The sequence below is a fragment of the Heloderma suspectum genome, chromosome 2 (assembly GCF_057233095.1).
Source record: "Heloderma suspectum isolate Gila_16-S chromosome 2, 16-S_ref, whole genome shotgun sequence".
NCBI classification, from domain to species: Eukaryota; Metazoa; Chordata; class Lepidosauria; order Squamata; family Helodermatidae; genus Heloderma; species Heloderma suspectum.
The window spans coordinates 214,914,848-214,931,449 of NC_139459.1; the positions used below are offsets into that span (position 1 = coordinate 214,914,848).

General features: G+C 46.2%; 2 protein-coding genes across 2 annotated transcripts in view; both read left to right on the forward strand.

The window, feature by feature from the left end:
- The window catches only part of LOC146353947 (autocrine proliferation repressor protein A-like), a 38,573-nt gene extending 26,092 nt beyond the window's left edge, over positions 1–12,481 (forward strand). The window contains exons 7-10 of the mRNA XM_084832354.1: positions 460–589; positions 6,820–6,895; positions 8,188–8,253; positions 11,059–12,481. The gene's annotated coding sequence lies outside the window, so the exon portion shown is untranslated. The remainder of the gene's footprint in view (positions 1–459; positions 590–6,819; positions 6,896–8,187; positions 8,254–11,058) is intronic.
- On the forward strand, positions 565–11,178 carry LOC146353948 (autocrine proliferation repressor protein A-like). The gene is made up of 7 exons (XM_084829778.1): positions 565–589; positions 3,025–3,145; positions 4,565–4,691; positions 6,630–6,718; positions 6,820–6,895; positions 8,188–8,253; positions 11,059–11,178. The coding sequence occupies exons 1-7, from the start codon at positions 565–567 to the stop codon at positions 11,176–11,178; spliced, it is 624 nt and encodes a 207-aa protein (XP_084685904.1).
- Positions 12,482–16,602: the final 4,121 nt, after the last annotated feature.

Genomic DNA, 16,602 nt, shown 5'->3' on the forward strand with positions numbered 1-16,602 from the left:
AGATGGGCAGAAATACGTTTTCTACAAATTCATGTTTTGAAATGTCAGTGGTGAGTTCCTTGGAATGGGATATACATATTCTGGACCACCAAAGGAAACGTAGGAGATTACGATCAACTCAACCCTGCCCTCAAGGGAGTAACCAAACTGCAAGTCTAACACTGGACTCAGGTTGGAGCCCTTTGCCATGATAAACCCTGAATATTGACACCCTATATTGGACTCAATGGTTGGACTCGATGGTTTTATAGGCCCCTTCCAACCCTATTATTCTATGAAGAATAACATATGAGTTAGTCACCCTTTGAGCTTAATCGCCTTGATCCTTTTAAAGTTCTGAACAAAGTCATGGGAATAAATCCTCGCCTTGCAGCACCGCTCTGTCCTCCCAGCTGTAACACACATGCTGCACGTAGACTCACTTGTTCCCAGAGCTCACATCTGTCTGTCCTTGCCTAGGCTTTGCATCACCAGTACCGATCATATTGTGGGTGGACCTATCTACTTAAGATTTTAGTTGATGCAAACATAACTCGACAGCTGGATGAGCCACGTTTCCAGGAAATGGCTTCACACATTGATCCACTAGGTGAGTAATTTTTATACTATTAGGTTTCTGGGAGACAAAGAAGGGTGGCAGCAAAAAGGAAGTGATGGGAAAGAGCAGATTTCATTGAGCTGTGATGGAGGAGCATGTCATGATGCAAGGAGATGGGAAAACTCAGGCTTGATTGTGAGACAGTGTCAAATCAAGCCTTTTCCCCTTTGACTTCATGAACCCTTACCAAGCCCTGGCAGATCTGGCCATCTTTGTATTAGGGGTTGTCAACAAAAAATGGAATCCTGGCTTAAGAGTATTGACTTTATGTGGAAGGCACCTCCCATCCACACACACAGGTGCACGCGCACACACGCATAATACACACACCCTGGCCCAGTCTACATGGGTTACTTAGTGCAGAGATCAGGGTCATTTGTGACAGATGACACTTGTCGCTAATCCACAGCAACCCCGCAGCTTCCCTCTGGAAAAGGCGCATTTTTGGAAAGTCCTTTTAGTGTTTCTTTTTTCCTTCCAGCCCCCTCGCATTAAATCCTGGGTGTGACTATTTCTGTGACCTGGCTGTGACTTGGTCAAGGGGTGGGGTCACTCCTCCCCCCCATTCCTTCTTTTTCCCCATTTGCAGTAGGGCTGCTTTGGTATTCTAACCTCTTATATGTATGTATGTATGTATGTATTTATTACATTTATCTCCCACCTTTTTTCCTCTTTGAGGAACCGAAGATGGCGTACATAATCATCCTCCTCTCCATTTTAGCCTCACAACAACAACCCTGTGAGGTAGGTTGGGCTGAGAGTCTTTGACTAGCCCAAAGTCACCTAGTGAGCTTCCATGGCTGAGTGGGGACTAGAACCCAGATCTCTTGGTGCTGTTTCAGGCATTCACAATAGTGGAGTAGCTACTTTCCCCATTCACAATATGTAGCCTGTATTTCCCATTCAGAATAGAGCAATTGCACAATTTTGGGCATTCACAGTAGCAGAGTCACTGCTTTTCCTATTCACAATATGTAGCTTGTATTTCCCATCCATAATAGTGCAGTAGCGCTATTTCAATAGTTCACAATAGTGCAATAGCTGCTTCACCCATTCATAGGATGCAGCCTGTTTTTCCCATTCACAAAAGCACAGTATCTTTTAATCTTTCACAATATCCCAATGGTGGATGAGAGGGGAAAGGTGTGGGTAAATTACAGGGGCTTAATTCAGTGCTTCAAGTAAACTTCCCTGAGCAAGGGAGCATGGACACAGGTGGGGAACAAGCCTCTGTCATTTGCAGAGCAGCACCTACGGGGTTGATGATGTTCAGTTCTACTCCGTCCACCCAGCCCCGGAGTATATTTCAACCACTGTGTGACCCATGAAAGTGGATTTTTAGGTAGCGTATATGCCGCTTTTCTTGCTTCATGTGCCCCTGACAGACCAAAGCAATTTCATGAAAATCCAGATATGACCTGAAAGCGCTTCTCATTCCGCTTCCATGTAGATATCACACACATCTCCCCCATTTCTCCCACTCTTCATGCCTAGTAGCACTTCTCTTCTTGGAGTTTCAATGCACAGAGGACCCCACCCTTGCTGGTGCCGTGGAAAGAGGAGAAGGAGGAAGAGAAAGGAGTCCTTGTGTTGGGGGGGGATGCATGTGCTGCCTCTATGGGGAACCTAGATACAGGACAGTAACTTGTACAGGATTTTTACAGTAAATATTTCATTATAACACTCAAGGATCAACTTGTTAAGAATCACAATACCATTGTCCACATATACCGAGGGCCAAACTAGACATGACTTTAAATGTGTCTCTGCATTTAACATGCCCATTTTTGAACATGGATGTAGAATCTGCTGGAGGGGCTTGGGGGTGTATGTGAATATTTCAGCATAACCTAGTGCACGATAGTTAAATAGATGGCAATCATACTTGTTGCTTCAGAACCAATGATGTCCAGGAAACCTAATAAAAGCATCACTGGATCAAAAGGCAATTTGACCCCCATGACGTCCTTGAAAAAATATATGCACAAAGGCTCCCTTCTCAACTTCGCGTCTCTATGATTTGCCCTCTGGGCTTCCATGTCTGTTCCTGCTTTTCCACAAAGTATGCTACCCTTGTACAGTGGTTTTAAAAGGAATTCCGAGTGGCATTTCTGCATGGGGCACCTTCGTTCCCTTCTACCCCTGGAATGTATAAACCAGCCTTCTCCAAACTGCTGCCGTCCAGATATTTTGGACTTGTGCTCCCAGTAGCTCCAGCCAGCATGGCCAATTCTCAGGAATGCTGGGAGTTGTAGTCCAAAACATCTGGAGGACACCAGGTTGGGGAAGGCTACTATGAGCCTTCCCAGGTATCTAGTCCTGTCATTTTCTGTTGCTCCTCTCCGTCTTGCATTTGCCTTGCTTGGTAGTGACTCAAGAATTGTACATCTCTCTCTTTACGGTAATCTTTAATTGTTCCGTTCTAGAGTACAATGCACGATACAGTAACAAGTCTAAGTTCATAACAAAAGCAGCAGGAGATGAAATATTCCTGCCTGACTACACCGACTTTTACTGGGATGAGCTAAGAGGAGAGAAATACATGCGGTGAGTTCGTGTTTCAGAATATCAAGAAGTGTTCCCCCTTCTGCAGGCAGAGCAGAAACAGTCAATGGGACTTGGCTGTATATATTTACAGATCCAGATGTAGAGATTTTCTACCCAAGTCTGTTATTCTATCTACTTGCACTTTCATCGCAGAATTGAGATCTGAGTTCTGCACAGAGGTTTTCCTTTCCTGCTTTTCTACTACATAACCTCTAGGTAGTGCTGTGGTATAGCGGAATAATGCAATTACATAACTGGAGAAATGCATTTTATTTTATTTTATTTTTTGCTTTCACAAATAATACTGCATTTTCCCAGCTCTAAAAAGAAGAAGAAGAAGAAAAGAACCTTGAAAGTGCTCTTAAAAAACAGAATTGAAACTGGAGGATCACGTCATTGTCTAAAGTACTTGTAAACAACCATGCATGAGGACTGACGAGGACACAACAAATTCCTCATGTAGAAAAGATCATACATTGAAGGCTGAAGATAGACATAATATAAAGAGAGGACTTGCGGGTAGATCCCTCAGCCACAGTGTAAGCACAGCTTCCTTCCATGCTTTGCCGCTGGAATTCTATTTGTACATGAGAGCATAGTGAACACTGGTTCTGCTCTCACTTTTATTCCGCCACTGCCGTCAATTTCTTTTATTAGTGCACTGCATCTTTGCTAACCCAACTATCAGTTCCTTTGTCACTTTAATAATAAAAAGATGGCATTTTAAAGAGCAGATGTGGGGTAAGGGGGTCTTGGTGACACATAGGCACCAACCAATCAGTGCTGGGCAGAGCCATTTCATGCTGTAAACCTGCAGAATCAGTCTTTTAAGAGCTCAGCTTGGGGAGGTGCTTCAAAATCAAACACACTGATCTAAAAATGGTGACCTGACTTCACCTTTCATAAATCCTAGCTCTGGTAAATTTCCTTGGAAGTGAAAAATGTAATTGTTGTGAATTGTCCAGAGAGCTTCGGCTATTGTGCAGTAAAAAGGTAAAGGTGTCCCCAACCAGTCGTGTCCGACTCTAGGGTGCGGTGCTCATCCCCGTTTCTAAGCCGAAGAGCCAGCGCTGTCCGAAGACGCTTCCGTGGTCATGTGGCCGGCATGACTGAACACTGAGGTGCACGGAACGCTGTTACTTTTCCCGCCGAAGCGGTACCTATTTATCTACTTGCAATTTCTTGCTTTCGAACTGCTAGGTTGGCAGAAGCTGGGACTGAAGATGGGAGCTCACTCCGTCACGCAGCACTCGGGTCTCGAACTGCTGACCTGCCGACCTTCCAGTCTGCAGTTCAGCGTCTTAACCACTAAGCCACCGCGGCCCAAAACGTAAAAAATCAATCCATAAAACTTCGATCGTCATCTTTCCCTGTTCCCCCATCTATACTTAGCAAGTTTTGAAACTCTCTTCCTTGCAGGATTATCCCAAATACTGATCACTTCCTCCTCAGTATTCCAGAGATTCTCCTGGATCCAATTAAAGCCTTTTATGTTGGCACTATGCAGAATCTGAGAAAGCCCCACGTCTCCTGGGAAAGGACTGAGGTAACTTTTTGAGTTACTTACAGGTGGAATGCCTGAAATAAATGAGACATGACTCTATTAGCCCTTGCTTGTAAATGATGGAGGAAAGGATGAAACTTGGTCATTTACCAAGGTTACTTGATTGGCCTTGAGGTTCGGATGTAAATGTAAGAAATATTTGTGCCAGGAAACTTGTTGCAGATATTTACACATCAGCCGTGGTAAACGTCGTTCTTTCCCAGCAAGTGATAGAAATGAGGATGACATTTGGTCATTTACCAACTGCTCTTGCTTGGGCTTCAGATTTATTGGCAAAGTCAACATTTTTGACATTTCCCTCTGGCCTCCTAAAATCTTACCAGTAAACAGCAACATTCTCAGAGTTCCTGATATTTACCACAACATATGAAACGTGCTACAGTGATACAGCATTCATGTCCTACCAAGGGAAACTACATGTTAGATGGATCCAGATGACTGGATCTCTCAATGCATTTTTGTTCCTGAAAGCCACTGCAAGAGGAGGGTCCAGCCTGGATTAGGGCTGCAGAATGGGGGAGGGATTTTTAGCCCTCTCCTCCTATGCTGCCAAGCCCTGACATAACCTCCTCCCTGCTGTTAGACAGAGAAGGGAAAGCATAAACATAATGTGACTTGTGCCTACATGAAAGGTGGACATGTGGCCTTCTAGATATTTCGACCTACAACTCCCATCAGCCCTATCCAGCAGAGCCAATGGTAAGGCATGATGGGAGTTGCAGGCTGAAACATCTGGTGGGCTATGAGTTTCCCACACCTGATCTCTGTGACTTCTGATCCCTGGCTAAGAGGAGCTTTGGGACAGTGCAGAGAGGGAGACTTGCAGTAGGGAACCAATGCAGAGGGAAACACTTAAAACTGGCCTCTCTCACACTGTGGCCCTGATCCAAATTGCACCTTCCCATAGCTGCTTTTAGGAGAACAACATGCCTGCAAATCTAGTCACAAATCTGCCATGTTAATGACAGGTTTGCCCATCTTGTCTTTCAGTCACATGGAAAAGTTCTTGAAGTCATCTAGAACAAGCCTAGAAAGTTGGTTGCATATGGTGTTTCACAAGGAACGAGAATGATCAGTTTAAAGTGGTAGTACGGATATCGTCGTCGTCATCATCATCATCATCATCTAATCCTTCCTCTGCTGGCCATGCTGGCAGGGGATTATGGGATTTGTAATCCAACATATTTAGAGGGCACCAGGTTGGAAAGACTAGATTAGGATGAGGGCCAAATTAGATATCACACAGGAAAAGTTTATCATTGAATTTCCTGAGGGTTTTTTAAATGGGAAATTCTGCTCCTGAATGGTGAGATTTATACAGCGGCCACAAGCAGGGGCATTAACTCTTTCTTTGCATACTGGTTTCCTGGCTGAAAGCCCACCCCGTCCCCCACCCAGCTGCTATTTGGCCTCTGGTGAGGAAACAATACTCTACTCGCATGTATTTGATTTTAATTGATTTATTTGAACTAATTGATATCCTAAGATCTCTAATCAGGGCAAATCACCTTTGTAGGCGCAGAGATTTTATTTGGGAAAACAGTGTGGAGGGAAAGAATACACCGCCATCTCCCTCCCTCCCCTGCACTTGTTCGTTCACACACATGCACTTTATACCTACAGAGCTTAAGAGTTAAGCTGGCATATTGATACCATACAAGCAAACATCCAAGGGCCCTTCTTGACTCCCTTCATACCTCTGGCAGCTGCCTGGATTGACTTCTGCCAGCCCAATACGATTTGTGTTTGAAGGAGCAATTCCCACTTGAGCTATTCTGTTGATGGCTGCTATTGAGTTGGGTCTGCTTGAGAAACAGCACCCTGATTTTTGCCCCTCTGCTTCCACACGCCTCATTTGGCAGGGGAATACGAATGGAAGGATGACTTGGAGAGCTCCTGATTTTTCTACCCTCTTTCTAGACAAATACTACAGGTACTATCCATCTCTTCACAGACCAGAAGCCCTCACTGATCGAGTGTTTTACTGCTACTACTATTGGCTCTCAAAGGTTGGATTATTTCAGAGATACCAAATTGTTGGTGGTACTTCTCTCCAAAAAGCCATTTCCTCAGTGCTCACGGTGTCTCATCTTTCCTTTTTCATTCACAGGCGGGACTTCAGGCTACTTGTGGCCCCTGGAATACCCAATCCTGTGCTATGGTTTCCATGCAGCGTTGAAAATCGGGTAAGTGGATTTAGGATACTGCTGCTGCGTACAGCTGAGGAGGAAGTCAAAAGCCCTTGGCAATAAAGGTACATTTTTCTCATTGGTACCCCAGAAGCCACTGTCTTCTCCCAAAGGCCCTGCTTCTGTGGAAGACCTACAGAATTTGCACAGTGTTCAGCCTTCAAAGATATAGATATAGATATAGATATAGATATAGATATAGATATAGATATAGATATAGATATAGATATATAGACCGAAAGTAAGGGAAAACTAATGGTTGAGAATTGTTCATTTGGTGCGATGATGGCTGTGTCTGACACATGGCTCGGAGAAGGGGCCGCAGAGGGAGTCTATTGCTATTGCTGCCACCCTGGTTAGCAGATGCATATTTGGACTGAGCATGCTCCATGGCCATGGGATGTTGTGTTGGCTAACTGTTGGAGGGAGAAAAAATGGACAAGGAGGAGGGAGGGGGGAATGGAGTATCCTGAAAGCAGGCGTGGCACACCAAATGTTCTGCACTGCAACATTTTGTTGCAGGTCCAGTTGTTCACAGTAGTGCTGCGCCGAATCCCGCCCCCTATTTTCCAGAATTTTTTCTCTCCCTGCCAAAAAGGCCTTGTTTTTTCTGCCTCTTTGGCAGGGAGGGGGAGAATTCTGGAGAATTTTCTCCTTGGGGAGTGGGACAGGATTTCCACATATGTCTTTAAGTTTTGGAGGGCCCTCGTCCTCTCCAACAGGCATTCAGGAAAAACTCCTGGCTTGCAGAAGCTTCTTTGCAAAAAGCTTCTTTGCAAAGAACAAATGGGAGTTTTGGAGCTTTAGGGAAACTATTATCTTGCTTGCTCTGTGTTGCTGCAAGGAAGAGCAGAATTTTTCTAAAACTCTAAAATCCTGGTGGCTCATACTTTGCAAAGCAGCTTCTACAGCCCCAGATCCTTTCCTGAATGCCTATTGGAGAGGGCGAGGTCATGTGGGCTCATGGGAGTTCAGAAAGAGCTGCCAGGCTGGAGAAGAGTCCTGGGCTCCTGCAAGTGCAGGAGAGGTTAAAAACATTGAAAGAAGACCTCTCAGCCACTGCCTACACTTAAAAACGTACACTGGAATCCTGTCCTCCTCCCCAAGGAGAAATCATTCGAAATTCTCACCCCACCCAGGCTCTTTTGGCAGAGTTTTTGTTTCACCCCTTCCCCAAGAAATGCCAAAAATGGAAGAATCGGATTTTTTGGCACAGCACTAGTTCACACGACTAATTCTGAACCTTGGAGTTAGAGGCAGGCCAATTCTCTGTTCACTGCTCCTTGCAGGAAACCGGCATCTACAAGGCAGAAGTGCCCAAGCCATCAAGTGGCTGGAGAGGCTTCTTTATTAAGGTAAAAATCCATCGGAGCAAGATTTGATCTCCATCAGAGCAATGTGAAAACAAATCAAAACACAGGGTTCTAAATCACGTGGAAAGAAAAGGCTCCTGCTGCAGAAGTTCACCCACAACACACGATGGGGGTGACGGAAAGCGAGAGGGGATGGAGCGCTTCCTCACTCTCCCCCTTGGCATGTTCTTTGTTCCCACAACAACAATGCCTGGAGAGGGCTTGCCTGGGTCATTTCCTGGGCAATCCTCGCCCATATCCCAGAGAGCTCTGACGTCAGGCCCCCTGAGATGTCCAAAGCCGTGCCGAGCTCATGCTGGCAGGGCAGAAGTGAGGGAGGAGGGCTGTTTTCACTCCTTCTCCTCCCTTCCTGGCAAGCCCTTTCTTTCTTTTAGCTGGTTCCCTCCCATTCCAATGGGAGGGAATTGATCTTTGCTAGCTCCAGGGCTGGGGTAGATTACCAGTTGGTTTTGAGGTGTGGCTGGGAGCCAGGGGAGCTGAGGACTGGCAGCCTCTCTAGGATTTCCCCTTGCTCCACCCATGGCATACCTTGTCCCTCTCCAGTGCCAGAACTCCAAAGCTAGAAAGCTAAGGGGTGTAGATGTTTTTGTGGAAGCTGGGAGGGGGAGTTCAAGGTCAGTTCCCCTCCGAGGATGGACCTCTTTCTTTGCCCTCTGAGGGGGAGATACAATTAGGGCTGTGCACGGACCCTCTGCTTCACTTCAGATGCCGATTCGGACCATCCGAAGCAGCTCTGCTTCACTTTGGACCAATTCAGACACCGTCCGCTTTGCTTTGGATTTGGATCCAAAGCGAGATTCGGATATCCAAATCATTCGGATTTGACATTTTCCCATTGACTTGCATTGGAAAACAGAAACATTGGCCATGACTTTTTCAGTTTTCATGATAAACACATGAAATATGGGAACCCTTCAGCCCCCATGGAGGGGATCCCACCTGCCAAATTTCAGACAGTATGTCCTAGTAGATAAAAGGATAATCAGATAAATTTGGTGTTTACGTGGTGAGTAGGAGGAGGTCACTATCCATAATCTCTGCTGTAGGTTTCTTTGAAATGCAAAATAACCCCTTTCCCCTAGTACTACTTTCCTATTCATAGTCAATGACCTCAGGCTCTCTTGGGCTAAATGGAATACATTACACACTGTGTAGTAAAAAGTTTAAATAATATATGTTAGTAGTGGTTTGCCCACTGGTTTTTTTGAAATGTGGACTGTGTAGTGCTTTGCCACACACTGTTTGCTCGTCCACATCATAAGCATGTGCACACACAGGCACACTGACACACAAGCACAAAAGAAAAGCAAACACTGAACTACCTACAAGCAATGGGTGACTATCTGTAATCCTACCAGAAGAGAAAGGGGTTGTTGTTGTTTTTAAGGGAAAAGAGATCAAAAATAGGAAGGGAAGGAATACAGGAACTGAGAAGGGCGCGGGGTGGTGGTGGAGGGGAGCCAAGAACAATGAAAATAAAGAGATATAGATATAGATATAGATATAGATATAGATATATAGACCGAAAGTAAGGGAAAACGGTTGAGAATTGAGAAGGGTGGGGGTGGGGAAGCTAAAGAACAAGTCAAGGAAAGGAAAACTAAAGTACTTAAAATGTTTTTTTAAATAAACAATCAAGAAAAGAATGAAAGGTAAAACCTATTACAGAAGTGGCAGGGAGACAAAGAACCAGGAAAGGGAAAGAGGAAACTCAAACTAAGTACTTTTTAAACGTTTGTTTTTTTAAATCCATAATCGAGAAAAGAAAGCAAGGGAATAGTTGAATTGAGAAGGGCTGGGTGGGAAAGAGTCCAACACGCACACACACCACAGATGTAGCCAAATAACTTCAGAGCTCTCTCCAGTAACTCCACCAGATCTCTCTCTTGCAATGAACTAACACAGGCATTTTTCTCCAATACATCCAGTATTTCACCCCCACCCCCCTCCACCACTGTCACTGACAGTGGGTTACGTTCAGCCCTAATTTGGCAGCTAGAGCTGGCGTTCGCCAAAGCTCACTCCCTCCTCCTCCTCTTCTCCCCCTCCCTGATCTTTCACAAGCTGCTGATGATACATTTTGGGGACAGGCTGGCTGGGCTTCAGAAGGCATCAGAATAGCTCTGAATCTCCGAGGCAGACTGAGGCACCTCAGTGACAAGCTGCTTCGCTTCAGGGCTCCTTGGTGCTTTTCTGATCCGATTCGGATCACGCTGAGGCAAATCTGCAGCAGCCTGCTCCACTTCAGTATTCGCTTTCAGATGAAGCGGCGCATAGCCCTAGATACAATATATATCTGATGGCTACTGGGACACTGCCCTGGGGTCCGCAGGACTGCACCATTCATTGCTTACCTAGTCTTGCAATAAATACCTCATCCTCTGTGAAGTTCAGGGCAAAAAGTGGTGTAATCACAATAACTAAATATTGAGCTAGTCCTTCCATCTAGCTCGCTCATGCTGTGTCCTTCAGAGGTGCATGAAGCAATTAACTGCTGCCTGAAAGGAATTTGTATGTTAACTGAAACCAAGTGACACAAAACTGCTGTGCAGCCGCTTGAATTGGCATGAAATGTCCTGCCATTATATTTGATATTGGGCAGATTAAAAATATAATCAATACATAAATACGTAAATTTGGCACTACTTCTGAAAGATGCTGTAAGATGCTACTACTGTTTCTTGGGTATTTCTGTGCTATAAACTCTTGGACATCCTTGCACTACAAATGCAGCTTACAGTCAGACTTCACAAGGCAATGTACTGAGTAAACTTATATTTTTTCCAGGTCACTTACGGAGGACCTGGGATCCGGAACTACGTGTTCAACTCAGAGGTTCTCATAATCCCAGGCACATTTCCATGTGCAGACTGCAAAGGAGAACAGTGCTATGGGGAGGTGGTGTGACCCCCTCTGGGGTTGCTGTGAGCTTTTCTAGGTGAGGCTTTTATTGTGCGCTCGCCATTCCTTGCCTGTGGTAGTTTACGGGTGCTTTAGACATCTTTGTCATCCTCCTGTGTCACTCCTGTGCTACTCCTGTGCTTTCCAACCACTTTTCCCAATTCTATTTTGATTTCTTTTGAGTGGGAAAAATTGTTCTTCAATGATTTTTGCAAACCCAAAAGAAAATTGGCACCATCCACTACCAGTGGACTTGCATCATCCCAATTTTTCCTGCTACGCATTGGGGGGAGTAGTTGTGACTAGCACTGTGCCCTTTTTAAAAATCTATTTAGTTCTGACCATCAGGTGGGGCGAGGGGTGATAAACCTGCACCCCAAAATTGTGGGGAGGGGTGAGAATCTGGGATAAATCCCTCGGGGGGCAAGGCTTCAGCGCTTCCCTGACTGTAAGGAGGAGGCTGAGGGCCGGTGATGTGTGTGCACCTCATGTTACCATTTTTCTCTGGTTCTGTCCTTGGAGCCTCTCTGGCTGCTTGAGCTTTCTGAAAATCACCCTAGAGGACATTGCCAGGACTTCCTCCTTGGGGCTTCCCAGTGCTGCTGCCTGCTGAGGGCCTGAAAGCTAAGCAAAGAGTTGGTGCTGCTGCTGTTGTTATTGTTAAAAGGACTTTTAACAACATCAAAACCAAACCAAAAAATGCCTCACTTAGCTTTCAGGCACTGAGCAAGCAGCAGCACTGGAAATTTGAAGCAGCACCCCCCCCCCCCAGAAAGAAAAGTTTATCAGCTTGAATGTCTAATGTATTATTGACAGTAAAACATACAAGCTAATTAAACCTCTGCTGTTGTTTTGCTGCTCTTGTGCCACTTCAGCATTTCTAACTTCCTCTGCCCAAACGTACCTCTGCACATAGCGGGGTGGGGTGAACAAATCGGGAGCAGCTATACCAGGGTGTTGGGGGGGGATAATGTTGATTTCTGATGCAAACTACAAGGCTCCAGCTACCAATGTAAAGATCATGTAATGAAACGCTCCAGAAGACAGGAAAGGAAAAACGGAGTGTGTAGGGATCCAATGTTAATCCCGCAAAGATTCCAGAAGAAGAAGTTGCAGATTAAAAGCCTCATCTAGAAATTCCCTGTGGCTCTGGCTTCCGCTGGCCAGTTCTTCTGTCAAAGGCACAAAAGGCGTTCAGAAAAACCATGTGGGGGAGTGGGTGGGCCTTCCTGTTGGGCCTTCCTTTGTCTCATCTCGCCCCCTTATTTTGTCCCCATTACCAAATAAAACCTGTTCCTGACATCCTTGCAATTTTGCGTTTGGTGACATTTTGTTGCCTTTACATGAGAACAACTCTTGTCAGCACTGTGAGCATTTTTAATTGAAAGCATTATTATCCTGGCTTCTGATCCTTGGACCCCAGAGGAGCATTACAAATAAAGCATAAGAACAGTTGTTGAAGAGAGTACCAAATCACCAACCAAGAAAGCCACCCCAGCTTATGCACTGGCACATGTATGTCTGAAAAAGGAAGGCTCAAGGATCTTGCCAGAAACTCTTTCCTGAGGGCCCGTGGAGGCCTCCTTCAGCAGGGCATTCCACAGTCTGGAGGGTCTCCTGAAAAGCCCCTCACCTCTCTCATGCCCACCCGCCACACTTCCGAGGACGGGGGGGAGAGACTACGAGCCAAAGAAGATGTGACATTAATCGCCTGAATGCAGCTGCCATGCCCTTTAAAAAAATGTAAATAGCAGCCAGGAGGAAGCCTCCCTGAGCCACAGAAGGACAGCAAGGGGTGAGAAGAGGGAGAGAATTGACCCCTTTCCCCCTGCTGGGTCCCAGCGTAGGTGCAGTGCGACACATGAGCGGAGGCTTATGTGCCCTAGCCCTCTCTCTGCTCCCATACTCAGTGACGAGCAATTGAAGGCAATGAGTCCCTTCCGAGAAGACATGTTTAGCCCACTCCTCTCTTCGTGTCCACCCTTTCTGAGCAGAAGTGTCCTTTCAGGGCGATCAGCTTTTAAACTCCTTCAACTTCTGCACACCTCTGCTGATCCATATGAGCGGAGATTTAAAACTACAGGCCAAGGAATTCTCCCAACCCCTCTCCCCCCTCCCATGCACAGTAAAGTGCAATTGAAGACAATGAGTTACTTCCAAGTAGACATGTTTAGCCCACCCCTTTCCTCGTGTCCACCTTTTCATGATGCAACTTTCCCTTCCACCAATCAGCGCTGCTCCACCCAACCCGTGCCGAAGCCAATTGAGGTCACACAGACTCCCAAACTGCATTGAAGCTGCCACGAAGGGAAAATCTGTCACACAACCCCTTTGCAAAAAAGTTGGTTTTATGGCATGAAAACCTGCGCTTGCTGCAGAGAGGGGTGTGCATCAGCTGCCATGATTGTCTGTAAGGCACAGTAGAGCCAGAGTAAGTCCCCCGTGTAGATGGGGCCCTCGTGCCCTCCAGATGTGTTGGGCTGCAACTCCCAGCATCTCCCAGCCAGCCACATGTTGGGTCACATGATTCACATTCCATTTGTGTCTGTCCCTTCCCTGCACCACTTTGTAAAGCTTACATTCTTCATTCAGCACATTTGGGATTTTGTAAGCTGTCTCTGGTGACGTCCGCATATGGGATTTACACATCAGTTTTACTCCTAGATTAGTAGTATTTTTTTAAGCTCTTACAACAGTAAAATGGTGTGTGTGTTACCAAAACAAAGGCATGTCCTCATTTCAAGATGAGAAGAGAGGGTCCTTCCCAGTTAGGCAAGGGAATAACACTTCATTCATTCATTCATTCATTCATTCATTCATTCAATTTATATCCTGCCTTTCCACCAAAAATAGTGCTCAAAGTGGCAACCCGTTCAGCAACTAACCAGCTAGCGTGCCTGAATAAAAACATTTTTGTCTGTCAGTGGAAGAGCAACAAAAATCAGGCCAAGCTAGCCACTCTTGGCCAAGTTCCAGAATCTGGCACTGGCCACCAAGAAGGCCCTCTCCTGTGTCCCCACCAACCACACTTCTGATGGCAGGACCGAGAGAAGGGCCTTCACCGAGGATTATAAAACCCAGGCAGGACTGCATGGGAGAATGCAGCCTTTCCAATAGCCTGGACTCCCAAGCCATATAGGGCTTTATATGTCATAACCAGCATTTGGAGCTTGCCCAGAAACAGACCAGTAACCAGTGAAGCTGTTGTAACAGGGGACTCCAGTGCTCCCTGTCACCAGCTCTGGCTAACAGTCTGGCTGCAGGCATTCTGGACCAGCCAAAGTTTCTGGATGCTTTTTCAATGAGAGCTCCACATAGAGTGTGTTACAGTAGTCAAACGGGATGTAACTAAGGCCACATCTAAATGGCGCTGATTTCACTGTTTGTTCCCTCGGAGCTGCACAGTGTTACTGCAGCGAATTAACAATGGGGGCAGTAGATGGGAGGATTAAAGCGGGCTTCCCAAGTTGGGAACAGCAGAGAGCACAGAGCTTGGGAGAAGGGTGCATGACTAGCATGTAGGACTTGCCTGTGAGTAGATATTCATAACAAACCCCACATACACATTTCTGAGGCGGGCAAGCAAGCAGGCAGCCACTGTCTCGGGAGACTGAGCCTACGCTGAGAGCAGAGAGCGTGGAGCTGGGGAGAAGGACAGAGTGAGTAGTACGTAATCTCTTAACTGCCCAATCAAGAGGTTCCCCCCCTGCACAAACACAGGTTCAGTGAAGTGCTTCTGAGTACATGTTTATGAAAAGCATCCGCCCTGGCACCCACCCCTTCTCAACTTCGCAGCTGTGAATCCACAGGCACGCAGTGTTTCTCAGCTGTGTTCCTTTGTAGCTGAATGTCTCCACTCTCAAGCTTGATACTTAAAGTAAGAGAGGCAGTGAGGTGGAACTGAAGGCAATGAGCTACTTCCCGGTAGACATGTTTGCCCCTCTACTCTCCCCCCCGCCCCAGGCTCCTTTCTCTTCTGCCAATCAGCATGGCTTCCATCAGCCCTCTTCTTCATGCCTCTGTAACTGCGGAGCTGCGAAGGAGGAGGGGCTTCACTAACCATGCTGTGATTTCAATCTGAGGAAGGGACAGACAGTTCGATCCCCTGCAGTGAACCCGAAGCAAGTGAAAACTTCACAGCAAACAGACTCTGAGAAAACCCGGATTTCTCCATGAAAACCACGATTGGGCTGCGAAGCGGGGACTGCGTCATCTGTCGTAAAGATCTTCCCTTCGAAGCAGCACTGGGGCAAATGGCTCGTGCAGAAGGGGCCTAAGGCATGTGTACTCATGGCCAGATCAGACATCCCTAGAAATGGCTGCAGACAGTGCATTACCATCACAATTAAAACAGTTTCCTTGGATTTAGATGAAAAAGAGAAATAGAGCTGGGTGTCATAAGCATACTGGTGTTACCACACCCCCAAACTCTGGACAGTCTCTCCCAGCAGTTTCATGTATATGTTTAATAGCATGTGGGATAAGATGGAACCCTGAAGGACACCACAGGTATCAAACATGGAACCACATGGCATCAAACTGGAATCCCCCAGCACTACTTTCTGAGATCGATCCTCCAAGGACTGGAGCCACCATATAACATCCTGGACAGACACCTGGGAAAGGTGCCATGGTCAATGGTATCTAAAGCTGCCAAGACGTACAGCAGAACCAACAGGGACACACTCCCCCTGTCCAGTTCCCAGAATAGATTGTCCACCACGGTGACCAAAGCAGCCTCTGTCCCATCACCACGTCTGGAGACAAATTGAAATTGATCTACGTAATCTGCCTAACCCAGAAATCCCTGGAGCTGAGAAGCCTCCACACACTCCAGCAAGAATGGAATATTGTAGGCTGGCTGGAAATTATCCAATAAGGTGGAGTTGTTTCCCATCCCTGAACTACAGAGTAGTTGGACATGCTGGGATCTTGGGAGAAGGGTTTGTGTACATTCCCATGCACCCACCACACTTTTAACTCTCATGTGTGCAGACTGAATGCCTACAGAGGCTACTCAGAACCTTAAAACTGCTGTCCAGGACACCTGGAGAGGGGAAGAGACACACAATAGACCCTACAAGCCCACCTTCTCCCCCGTTAAGTCTTGGCTGTTGCTGGACATTGAAACCTGGAGGCCAAGTAGGAGAGATGCACTCCTCCCACTTCATCAGGACGTACTAACAAGGACAGTGAATGGCCGCTGAAATGCATTGTTCATTCTGAATGGCCATAGGAAATCACTGGAAGGTTTTAGGGATCATCTTCAAATCAAAATAGCTAAAGTGGTTAAACATTTAGTTTTCATAGAAAACAACTCAGAATCAAAATACTTATTAGTAAGAGTTGTTTTAAGGAACAACTCCTATGACCCCCAACACAGCAGTTTCTAGAGATCATCTCCAAATCCAAAAAGAAATTAAATTCAAT